Source organism: Suncus etruscus, chromosome X (assembly GCF_024139225.1).
Source record: "Suncus etruscus isolate mSunEtr1 chromosome X, mSunEtr1.pri.cur, whole genome shotgun sequence".
Classification (NCBI taxonomy): domain Eukaryota; kingdom Metazoa; phylum Chordata; class Mammalia; order Eulipotyphla; family Soricidae; genus Suncus; species Suncus etruscus.
The window spans coordinates 82,845,262-82,857,930 of record NC_064868.1 but is presented as its reverse complement, the minus strand read 5'-3'; the positions used below and the strand labels follow the sequence as shown (position 1 = coordinate 82,857,930).

Below are 12,669 nucleotides of genomic sequence, written 5' to 3'. Positions count from 1 at the left end.
GTCTAAAGTGGAAAGTGGCTTGATCAGCCTTGTCTGGTGTTTGGAGAGTCAAAGGCCAAAGCACCCAGAAACATTTCGGACCATGGGGGCTGGGACAACTCCGGAGACTTTGCAAAGTCCCTTTACTGGGCTTTTCGGGGGGGGGGGGGGGTCAATTTCTTGTAGTCTGGAGGTGGGTCTTCTCCGGGTTCCCCACCTCCGCCCTTCTACCCGAAGCTTGCCCCTAGTTCCTTCAAGCCTTCAGAGCCCCACCAAGCGCCCAGAGCCCCATCTGCTCGGGTCACCCCGATTCGGGCGGCGCGGATGGCACACAAAGCGGCCCTTATCGGGCTGGAGCAGCACCACTGGGCATGCTCTGTAGCCAAAGCCTTTTTTTTTTTTTTGGCTATTTCTTTTTTTGGTCTCGAGTGCGGCATCTCTCCCAGTCCCATACCTCGGGGGCTTTAGCCCTCTCCCCGCTTCCCACCCCCAGTTTTCTAATCACCGGCCTTAACCCATTCGGCCCCGAGCGCTCGCCCCCGTGGGAAGTGGCAAAGAATTAATCTGCCTGCCGCCGCCCCCACCCCCCAAAAGCACCCAAAGAGTCTTACTTGGGGTGACAGCTTCACACTTCTGGCCTGGCATTCCCCAGCCCCTCACGCGTTGACAGGTAGGGGGAGTGCGAACATTGCTGGAGCCCCGGAACTCGCCGGCACCCCACCATGCATCCCCGGAGCCCTCGGCTCTGCAGGAGACCGTGAGCGCCCTAAGGTACCAGACCCAAGAGCGACTGTGGCCTTTGAATGTCATTGTCGTGCACCCCCTTCCCACCGCCTTAATCTTGGAATTAGGAAATTCCGCTAGGACTTCGACGCCCCTCTCTACACCCTTCCACCGCCCAGTCCCCCTAGGATCTCCTCGGGGGCTTTGGTTTTTGCCAGGGTCCAGGATGTTCGCCCCAAGGGGCCGTGCGTGTACATATGTGTGTGTGTGTGTGTGTGTGTGTGTGTGTGTGTGTGTGTGTGTGTGTGTGTGTTCCTTGCTTCATAGGAGACGGTGCTGGGCACTGGAGTCCGAAATGTGCGGGTACGGGAGAAGGGAGGCTGGATCCCCCTGCAGCCCCATTAAGGAACTGGGGTATCCTGCACTGGGAAAAGGGGTCACTTCTCTTGAGGGGTGTTTTAGGACCAAAGAGAGGGGGGTTGCCCCGTAGAGAGGGGGGTGCACACAGCGGGAAGTGGGGGCTGGGGGAAGGGGTGGGTGTAGGAGAAGAATCAAGTGAAGGAGTCAGGACCGAGGACAGAAGGGGGCCCAGGGAATGTGGGGCTCCGGGTGCTGGGCGGTGAGCGGGAGAAGTGCGTGTGTGCGGGGGGGGGGGGGTTAGGGGACGGGGGCGGGGACTCGGCGCGCGCCTGCAAAGGTGCAGCCGCGTGCGAGGGCCTGGGGCGCGCGCGGGGGTACAGCCGGGGGCGCGCGCGCGCCGCTGCCCGCCTGAGAGGGCTGCCGCGGGGTTTGACGGGCGACCGCGCTCACAGCAGCAGCGGTGCGGCTCCCGCACACACACACCGTCGCCCCACCGGCCGCCGGCCCTGAGAACACCGGTGGGCTTGGCAAGGTGGGTGTCTTTTTCGGCCCAGAGCTGCGCCCCGCATGTCTGGATCTGCCCCGCTCAGCTCAGTAGCACGGGTGCGTGTATGTGCGCGGGTGCGCGCGCGCGGTGGAGAGAAGTGTGTGCATGTATGTATGCATGTATGTCTATATGTATGTGTGAGTGCGCTCCGGCAGGAGGGTAGGTAGCTTATTATTTTGAGTTTGGGTCTTGTTGCTTTGGCCGGCTATGGGGGCGCCCCGTTAGCGTCTACGCCCCAACACAGCTCGCCTGCCCGAGGCGCTGTCGCAAGTCCCAGCGGAGGGAGGAAAGGAAACCGGGTGTTTGCCTCGATGCTTCCCGAGGCTACCAGCAGCGGGGGAAAGTGCTAATGTCTGGGCTGTGCTGGCTGTCGGGGGGCCCCTCTCGCTGCTCCCAGCTTTGTTTTCTGCGCCCCCGCCCCTCGCGCGGGCACTCGAGGCGGACGCGGCTCTTGGCTCTGGGTAGTAGCTGGCGAGCTTCTCGGAGATTTCTGGCCCCCCAGTAAGATCACGGACCCCAGAGAAGCCGGTGGGTAACTCTCCCAGCCCTGCCGATGCCCGCAAGCGCTCGGCGGTGCCACTTTGCCAGATACCCCAAATGTTGAGCGGATTTGTGGCTGGGGAGAGCCGGGTTCTGTGGATGGAGATGGCTGGGGCTGGCAGCGGGTGAGGGGCGGCCGGGGGCGATGATGGGCGGCCGCTCTCCACTCCGGAGCCACGGGGAGGGGGTGGTCACTCGGACTGTGCCCAGCGCCCCGTGAGGTGCCAGGGTCTGTGGCCCTCGTGGCCTGGCCCGAGCCAGCGCTTTCCGCCTTGGGTCCCCGCACGCCGGGAGACGCGGACGGGAACTCTGGCTGCTGCGCGGGTGGGACGGGAGCGCGTTGGGGAAATGCGGACTGTGAAGGCCCCCCGCCATCGCGGGCGCTCCCCGCCTCCGCTCTCCAGCCCACGAGGCCGCCGCCGGGGCCCGGGCTGGGCGAGGGGGCTGCGTGCGGGCTCCGGTCACCGGGATGCGGCAAAACGTTGCGGTACGCGCCATCGCCAGCAGCCCCTCCGGCCGGCCCGAGGTGGCGCACAGAGGGCGCCGGTGACCGCTTCTCCAGCCTTAGCGCCAAGCCCGGCGGGAGAGCGGCAGTCCCTGCTGCCGTCTCCCGGGGAGCCACCTCGGCCCTTCCCTCCCCGAGCATCTGACCCCGAATCTCCCGGCTCTAAGGCACGCCGCTCGGGTGGATGCCGGCTTTGGAGAAAGGCTAGATTTGTGCACCCCTGGCGGCCCGTGGGTGCCCAGCGTCTTGCAGGGCGCAGAGATCTAGAGATGAGAAGCCAGTTGGGAGACCGGGTTGCTCTGGGCAGCCTGAGCAGGGCTTGTGAGTACCCAACTCATACTTTTTTCCCTTTCTTTTCGTTTCTGTTCTTTCCCCCCCTTTTCCTTTCCTTTTCTTTTTCCTTTCCTTTCCTTTCCTTTAATTTTATTTGGACGGCCTTTCCCTCCCCCAACCCCCGATTTTAAACCGTGCATGCGTTCGTGATACTGTATAATTATGAGCCTGAATTTCGCCTCCATGCAATGGCCCATTTCCTTCTTTCTTGCTCCTTCCTGGCCCTCTCCACTCACTACCACCTTCTCCTGATCCCTTGCCCTTTCAGACCTTCACCCTGTCTTTCCTAACTGGTCGCAGCCCCCACAATTGCACACAAGCTGCTTTAGGGGAACTTCCTAGCTTGTCCTTGTGCCTTTCCACCCGATTTAGACTTAAGAGTGGAAATGGGAGCCAGGCAGCTCCTTATGCAATTTCAAATCTGGTTTCTTTTGCTTGCTTGTTACTGTGCTGGTTGCAGATTCTTCGTGATTTTTTTTGGTTGTTTGTTTTTATTTATTTTTTTCGTTGTTGTTGGTGGTGGTGTTGTTCCCTGGTGTGATTTGCATCCAAGTTTGGTGGCTTTGGGTGTCTTGGGGGTGGGGGCGGGGTGGTTAGTCTGAAGAAATGACTCAAGATCCAAAATAAAGTGTTGGAAACCAATTCAGTGGCATGTGAAAAATAAAAGAAACTATCAAGAGCAATGTTAATTTTGCAATGAAAGTTGGTTTTGATGATGTCATACTTAAGAATTATGACTTTCTGCACTGCCTTTCAAGTTATTATGGTGAATAGGGGAAATGTTTAAGCCTCTTGATGGCAGCCCAGGGATAGACAGAATGGCTTTGGAATCAAAAGTGTTTCCAAGGCAGAAATTATCCTGGGTCCTGGTTAAAAGATGGTTTACCTTGAAACAGGTTCCCTAAGGCTCTAGCTGATTCCGCGTGGGCAAGATAAACAAAGGACTTCCTGTGTGACACTTTGTCTTTGCATCATTCCCTCATTGTGCATTCCTGGGCATTTTCTGTAACTAATTAATATTTGGTGGTAACCATATTGAAACTACAGACAGCTTCCCGTTTAAGATAGAAAAGACACCCTGGGCTGAAATTGCATCAACAAAGCACACGGGGTTTGCTGTTTTCTTCTCATGTGTGTCAGTGAAACATGGTAGAAATTGGTGTTTGCTTGGCACTTCTGTAAGGAACTGGCCCCAAATTCATTGGCAAAGCATTCAACTTCACCAAGTGCATCTTTATTTGTTCCCAGAGCAAGATCATGATAGTAATTTAAGGAGGGGAGAGGATGTGGGAGGGAAGATGGATGATTTTGGAACAAACCTTTGCTGGGCTAAATTTGCTACAGATGAAAGGCCCCCGGGGACTGGAGCAGCAGTCTGTGGCTAGAGTGAAGAAAACACTCACTGGGGTGAAAGGTCAGGATGTCAAAGAGCACAGGGAGTGTGGGAGAGGGCCAGGTAGCTAAGAAGTGGGGTAAGAAGAGAACTCTTTGAGGACCTCTGTTTGGTTTGTCCAAAGCAAGCAAATTTCCCTCTGACTTACAGGGACCCCACAACAAAATAGCCCCCATCTACAAGCCCTGTTTGGTATTTGACTCCCAGGAAAGGAGTTACTGTTTACCTAGAGAAACAACCCCCCCCCCCAAAATGGCCATCTCCAGCTCGGCTTTTTTTCTAGAATCTCACAAGGTAAATCTGTGTGTAGGCAGTATCATGCAAAAGTGAACAGCTCCCTTTCCCTCTGCTTTCCGAGGAGCTGACAACTCACATGTTTCTTCTCAGGGCTGCAACTACCTAGGTTTCTGGCTGGTCATCTCTGGGGCCACACAGTGAAAATGTCCCCCTGCCTTTATTGAATCTAGACTTCTGATGTCTCCTCTGTTCAGCCTGTAATCAAACTGATGCCTAGGGAGGAGAAAGCTAGCTACAAACTGTAATGCTTTTGTGGTGCTAACCACAGGGCACTTTTCATGGCCTGGGATAGGGCATTCGAGTTGCAAGTAGGAAGCTTGAGGTCAGTGTTCAAGGAAGGAATTTAGTGGCTCGGGTATAAAAAACAATATTCATATTAAAGCGTTTTTAAGTCTTTTTGGGCCTCTCTTGTTTGATGTGTTCTCTACAGGTAAAATGTGTGTGAGCTACAGGTTAGAGGAATGTCCTGTATGGCCCTATCAGAGGTTCTGCTGAAATGGAGTGAGAAGACTTGGTTGCGGTTTTGCCTGACCTTAACCCATGCAGAGCCTTAATCTATGCAGTGTTGCCAGGGGTGAACTGTGTTATGAGAGTGACACACAATTTGCCAAGTTATGCTCATTGAAAAATATATTTTCTTTTTATTTTTTAGATTGTTTCTCTTTATTCCGAAGCTTAACATTGTTTGCTGAGTGCAAGAAGATGTTTCTTTGGCTCTTTCTGATTTTGTCAGCCCTGATTTCATCGACAAATGCAGATTCTGACATATCGGTGGAAATTTGCAATGTGTGCTCCTGCGTGTCAGTTGAGAATGTGCTCTATGTCAACTGTGAGAAGGTTTCTGTCTACAGGCCAAACCAGTTGAAACCACCTTGGTCTAATTTTTATCATCTCAATTTCCAAAACAATTTCTTAAATATCCTCTATCCAAGTACATTCGTGAATTTTTCACATGCAGTCTCTCTGCAGCTGGGAAATAATAAACTGCAGAATATAGAGGGAGGAGCCTTCCTTGGGCTTAGTGCATTAAAGCAGTTGCACTTGAACAACAATGAATTAAAGATTCTCCGAGCTGACACTTTCCTTGGCATAGAGAACTTGGAGTATCTCCAAGCTGACTACAATTTAATCAAGTATATTGAACGGGGAGCCTTCAATAAGCTCCACAAACTGAAAGTTCTCATTCTTAATGACAACCTGATTTCATTCCTTCCTGATAATATCTTCCGATTTGCATCTTTGACCCATCTGGATATTCGGGGGAACAGAATCCAGAAGCTCCCCTATATCGGAGTTCTGGAGCACATAGGCCGCGTTGTGGAATTGCAGCTGGAAGATAACCCTTGGAACTGTAGCTGTGATCTCCTGCCTTTGAAAGCTTGGCTGGAGAACATGCCATATAACATTTACATCGGAGAAGCTATCTGTGAAACTCCCAGTGACTTATATGGCAGGCTATTAAAAGAAACCAACAAGCAAGAATTATGTCCCATGGGAACAGGTAGTGATTTTGATGTCCGAATCCTGCCTCCATCTCAGCTGGAAAATGGCTACACCACTCCCAACGGTCACACCACCCAAACCTCCATCCACAGATTAGTGACCAAGCCCCCGAAAACAACAAATCCTTCCAAGATCTCTGGCATCGTGGCTGGCAAAGCCCTCTCCAATCGCAATCTGAGTCAGATTGTGTCTTACCAGACACGGGTTCCTCCACTCACACCTTGTCCAGCACCGTGCTTTTGCAAAACACACCCTTCAGATTTGGGGCTGAGTGTGAACTGCCAAGAGAAAAATATACAATCTTTGTCTGAATTGACACCAAAACCTTTAAATGCCAAGAAGTTGCATGTCAACGGCAATAGCATCAAAGATGTGGACCTTTCAGACTTTGCCGAATTTGAAGGACTAGATTTGCTTCATTTAGGAAGCAATCAGATCACGGCCATCAAAAGTGATGTTTTCCACAATCTCACTAACTTGCGCAGATTATATCTCAATGGCAATCAGATAGAAAGACTCTACCCTGAAATATTTTCTGGCCTCCATAACCTGCAGTATCTGTACTTGGAATACAATTTGATTAAGGAAATCTTAGCTGGCACTTTTGACTCAATGCCAAATTTGCAGTTGCTCTACCTAAATAATAATCTCTTAAAGAGCCTGCCAGTTTACATTTTTTCTGGAGCACCCCTTGCGAGACTGAACCTGAGGAACAACAAATTCATGTATCTACCTGTCAGTGGGGTCCTTGATCAGCTTCAGTCCCTCACTCAAATTGACTTGGAGGGCAATCCTTGGGACTGCACGTGTGATTTGGTGGCATTAAAGCTGTGGCTGGAGAAATTGAATGATGGGATTGTCGTAAAAGAACTGAAATGTGAGACTCCTGTGCAGTTTGCCAACATTGAGCTAAAGTCGCTCAAAAATGAAATCTTATGTCCAAAACTCTTAAACAAGCCATCGGCATCATTCACCAGCCCTGCGCCAGTCATCACATTCACCACCCCACTGGGCCCCATTCGAAGTCCTCCCGGTGGCCCAGTGCCTCTGTCTATCTTAATCTTAAGCATTTTAGTGGTCCTTATTCTTACCGTGTTTGTTGCGTTTTGCCTTCTCGTTTTTGTGCTGCGACGCAACAAGAAGCCTACCGCCAAGCACGAAGGGCTGGGGAATCCAGAATGTGGTTCTATGCCACTGCAGCTGAGGAAGCATGACCACAAAACAACCAAAAAGGACAGCCTGAGCACAGAAGCTTTTATTCCCCAAACCATCGAACAGATGAGTAAGAGCCACACCTGTGGCTTGAAAGAGTCTGAAACCGGATTCATGTTTTCTGATCCCCCAGGACAGAAAGTCATTATGAGAAACGTGGCCGACAAGGAGAAAGATTTGTTACACGTGGATACGCGGAAGAGACTGAGCACAATTGACGAGCTGGATGAATTATTCCCAAGCCGGGATTCCAATGTGTTTATTCAGAATTTTCTGGAGAACAAAAAGGAGTACAATAGCATAGGTGTCAGTGGCTTTGAGATCCGTTATCCAGAAAAACAACAAGACAAAAAAAACAAGAAGTCATTGATAGGCGGCAACCACAGTAAAATTGTGGTGGAGCAAAGGAAGAGCAGTGAGTATTTTGAACTGAAAGCCAAACTCCAGAGTTCTCCTGATTACCTACAGGTCCTTGAGGAACAAACAGCTTTGAACAAGATCTAGGTCATGCAATGTGACTACATACAGAGGACATTTATTTAATGATGAAAGTGCCTTTTGTTGACTTGTTACGTCCAAATACTATATTATCAATAGGCATAGAGGCAGGTGTTTCCAAGGGTGTCTCATTAACTGTAGCTGCAAAGATGTGTCCAGTAGAAGAGAATTTCCTTAATAGATTTTCCTACATAAAACCTATACTGTGGAGTCCTGTGGGGATACTGCAAACTCTATTGCCAAAGGGATGCTTTATATACATAACACTCTGACTTTAACCTCAAGAGGCAAATTTGTTTTGTACCCCAATGCAAAACCTTCGTCTCTTTGTGCTTTGTAAAGCAAACTCAAGAAAACTGGTACCCGTATTTGTACCTTAGCTGGGTCCTTCACCTTGCACGTAGATTAAGTTGGTGGAACTGGAGTAATCCTTTTGATTTGTGGCATTGTAACAACTCTGTGTAAAGATTATCTGAAAAGTAAAAAAAAAAAAAAGCATGCAAAGAGAGAACATTCGATAGTATTTGTAAATCGGTAACCTTTATGGCCTGCATCTTGAAACCGCTGGATTTATAATGTTAAATTGTGCAAATATTTGTTTAAAATATATCATGCATTACATAACTATAAAATAAATTTGAACACTTTAAGCATTACCTGTCTATACATAAACCTAAAGAGAAAAAAAATCAATGTGAAATACATAGCATTTGTGGTGATTTGAAGAAATACGTGATGTTTATCAGAATTAAATATGGCTCAAATTAAAACTAACATTAGAGTTTGTTCTCAGTTATGTGAAATACCCACAATCCTTAAAGGTTGTCCAAAACTAGCAAAGTGCTTACCATGTGAGCGCACCCAAAGCTATTTTTGTAACATAATTCATATTTATGAAGTACTTTGTATACTAAATAGGAAAATATGTACTCCTTAATATGTATTTAATATGCCTGTTTTCCTGATCACAGGGAATTTATCAGTAAGTATAAATTTAGACAGAAAAATATACCAAACTGAAGCTTAAGTGTACAGACATATTCTGGACATTGTGATCAGGTATAATTTAAAAATAAAACACACAAAAAATAAAAAAATAAAAAACAATGAAAATACAAAAAAACACAATAAAACAACAACAACAAAAATACAGTTCTGTGCTATTCTTGAGAATTTAGCATTCTATTCAGATTTGTTACCAACAGTGCATTTTAAAATAGGTTCCTTAGTTTTATAGTATTGTGTCTGGGACAATTGTTCTCTGCCATCAGTTGTCTTGCTTTTCAGGATTCTCTGAGCTTAATTCAAATAGTTTTCACTACAAATATTTAAAAAAAATAATGAGTAAGATAAATAGTTATATCTTGTATGCATCAGTATCCTGTTCTTTCATCATTCTGACTACTCTCAGATAATCAAGTAGGACAGTAAACACCATTGGTAATCTTGGCTCTCAGAGCCACACTGTAAAAATGCTTTCATTGGTCTCAGAAGAGTTCCCAGTTTGCAACTACAAATGATATGCCACTGTGTTTGCTTATGCTGTTAATTCTGAGACAAAATTGGTCAAAGGAAGGAAGTACTTGACAATGGGAGAGATTGGAAGATTTTTTTTCAGCAACTCCCTGTTAGCAACGTGATAGCCAGAAACACACTGTCATCTTGGCGGGCCTGCCTATGTATAAATTTTGTGCTCCAACTCTTATTACTACTGTGTTATTCAGTACGATGACCAAGAAAGTAAACATAGACATTATTCATGAATGTCAAGTGGCAGATGTTTTGGTGCAGCTTCCAAAATGATATTATGGTTCAAGTTGGAACAGAAGCCCCATTATTAATTACTAATTTCAGGGCTTGCTGCGGTTGTTCCAAGATTAGAAAACGAACAAACAAACAAACAAACTTGGCATTCTTAGAGAGTATATGACTGCGTGTATGTGTGAGTGTGTGTGTGAGTGTGCTCATATGTGTCTTTGAGTGTATATGAAAACCTAGATTATTTGAAGTTTTATTTAATAGCTAAATCTTGGAGTCTCATATGTGTGTGCTGGTGCTCTTCAAACTTTAATGTGTAATTTTGATTTTCACAACACTGTTTGTGAGAACTTTATATGAATATTCAAAAATAAACACAAATAGTGGCTTTTGATCTAGAAGGAAAAGATCTGAAGATAGTGCCCCATAGTTGGTGTTTATCCACAGTTCCATGGGGACTTTTTAAATGCCATTACCAGGCTTGCATGCATTCATGGATTCCAGCGCTCCTAATGCATACTGACAGGAGAAAGATGCAAAGGTTTCCAAGAAAGTGCTTTAGTTTAACCTGTCAATAAAGTATAGATTGAGGAATCTTAAGTAGACACTTTCGGGAGGGACAAGAATAGGTCATTGGGATGAGGTATGCTGTTCAGTGTGGTAATGTGTTGATGGCATTTCAAGGTTTCTGCAAAGCTGTTCATGGTGAGAATACCTGCCACCTTATCCAAGCTTGCTGTAGTATATTGGCTATCTCATATTCTGCTGCTACAAGGTATAAATGCTCAACCTTTTTTTAAAGTCATTTAAAAATACATGGTTCTTTGAAGTTTCTAATCATAAGTGAATGACAGTAAAACAAAACAAAACAAACCCTTGGTTAAGGCTAATATATTTTCCTTAACTAAAGTCATTGTGCCTATATTAGACAGTGTATACTATTTTGCACCTGTCTCTCATTAGTTCTTGTATATTTTATGATAACGTAGTTAGTCATCAGTTTTGAGTTGAGTACAAAAACCGTGAAAATGACTATATACATTTTTTTGACTTCATCCAGAATGTACAGTTTTCATTTTAACCCATTGAAAATTGGTTTATGTGGCAGTAGAGCACTTTTGGTCGAATTTTAGTGAATTTGGATTTAGATCTAGAAAAATCCAAGATGGGTTCATTTCTAATTTGGTCTGACATTTCATGGGCTTCTTGGCACTGTATCATGTGCTTGGACTCTTTTAGAATGGTTGCAATGAAAAGTAGATTATATGAAAAGCAGTGAAGGGTTTGGGAAAATAATTGTGCCCATAGACTAGAATTTGAATTTTTAATTTTGTATTGAAATAAAAAAGAGTGGTGGAATTCTTTAAAGTATATTTTTGTGTGATTTTATGAAAAAAAAAAACAGTTAACACAATACAGTGATTTAAATCTATTAAGGCAATTTATAGTCTATATTCCATTCTGAATAATGTACTAAAGAAATAAATTCATTAAAATCAGTTTAAGTTCATTTTTCTTCTGTTGCTTTTAAAATATTAATTTCATTAAGCCATATGGTACATAAATTTGAAAGGGCATAGCCTCATTAATAACATCAACAAGATTTCACATGTTAAAGAACATGTCTAGAAATGTATGGCAGTATTAGTGATCTATATCCTTTGCATGATTTGTACATGATAATGTATGAAATGAGCACAGTGAGTTACTTTTTTTTTTGTTATTGATGCATCCAAAGAATTGGGGAGAAAATAAATTAAGAATGTATTTATAATTACTATTTTGAAATAAAACAAAGAAAACATATTGTATTGTTTTTATCCATATTTACTACTATTTTAGGTTAGTTTATAAGACAAAAAAAATCAAGTGACACTCTAAAAGCTAATGTAAATCACAGAAAGAAACTGCTTTACTAGCTTTTGTTTGCTTTTAATAGCATTAAGGTATTAGAAAAAATTTATTAAATGCCATTTTTATGAAAGTATTAATAAAATTGTTTACTACAATGGTTTTTCTGAAGCCACTGTTTGTTAAATCTATTGATATTTCTATTATTTTTCAGAAGAAATAATATAGTAGCCAAACTGGTTTTATTTTTTTTTCACTTAAATTTGAGGATAAGAAATAGAGCTTTAGGTTTCTGTTTGTTATTAAACTTATTTATTAAATATACGTTGAGATGCTTTCCTTCCAAACATTTTTGCACTCTGTTTTTCTTTTCACTTTGAAGCATCAGGCAGTGCCCCAATCAACAAACTTTGATTTTTGCCCATTTCCATGAATAGTTTGGAAACTGACATAAGTGCAGGTGCACAAATATTATTATTTAATCTTTACTAGCTATTGAAATACATGTAGACAATTGTCATGGTCTCTCCAGCACATAATCAGCTTGGCTCGTTTTAGGTTAGTGAGTCATATATGGGATGGATTTTGATTTTGATTTGACTCTTTTAAAGATAATCCATTTTATCAATCCATCATTTACTAGAGCTGTGGTTAATTACAAGGAACCAATTGCTTTATTTGAGGGCCACAAAAATTATACCCAGCATATAGCACTGACTAAGAAAGTAGGCTTAAGGCATGATTTCTATGGGAACAGATCAAGAGAGAGAGAGAGGAAAAAAGAATATAAATTAAAAGTATTGTGACTTTACATCTACACCTAAGAATATGGGTATATACTTAGATGTAACCACATAAATAATACATACAAGCGCTTTTGGCTGGATGTCTTATGTATCCCTGGCCGTATATTTCTCATGGGGTTGTGTTATTTTGTTTTTCTAGAAGTACTGGACCCAGAACATTGGGAATCAACCACCGAGTTTTGTTAGTAAGCAGTACTGAATGAGCTTTAATTCCAGTGTCCTTTCGATCACAGCTAGATGAGCTGAACTAAAATAGCTTGTTTGTGAGATCGCTTACTTGGAATAATCAGTGACATATTTCAGGCTCATGTTAAATTTGGTAAACCTCAATTTCAGATTTTCTGGAAATCTGTTCTTTGTTAAA

General features: G+C 44.5%; 1 protein-coding gene across 3 annotated transcripts; it reads left to right on the top strand.

Annotated features, from left to right (window-relative positions):
* Positions 1–569: 569 nt before the first annotated feature.
* On the top strand, positions 570–8,543 carry SLITRK4 (SLIT and NTRK like family member 4). 3 transcript variants are annotated; one of them, XM_049767478.1, is made up of 2 exons: positions 570–649; positions 5,330–8,543. In XM_049767478.1, the coding sequence occupies exon 2, from the start codon at positions 5,380–5,382 to the stop codon at positions 7,894–7,896; it is 2,517 nt and encodes an 838-aa protein (XP_049623435.1). In that variant the 5' UTR covers positions 570–649; positions 5,330–5,379; the 3' UTR covers positions 7,897–8,543. The 3 variants fall into 3 exon arrangements, with proteins under 3 accessions (XP_049623435.1, XP_049623436.1, XP_049623437.1); XM_049767479.1 differs by lacking the exon at positions 570–649 and adding an exon at positions 1,523–1,594; XM_049767480.1 differs by lacking the exon at positions 570–649 and adding an exon at positions 2,040–2,137.
* Positions 8,544–12,669: the final 4,126 nt, after the last annotated feature.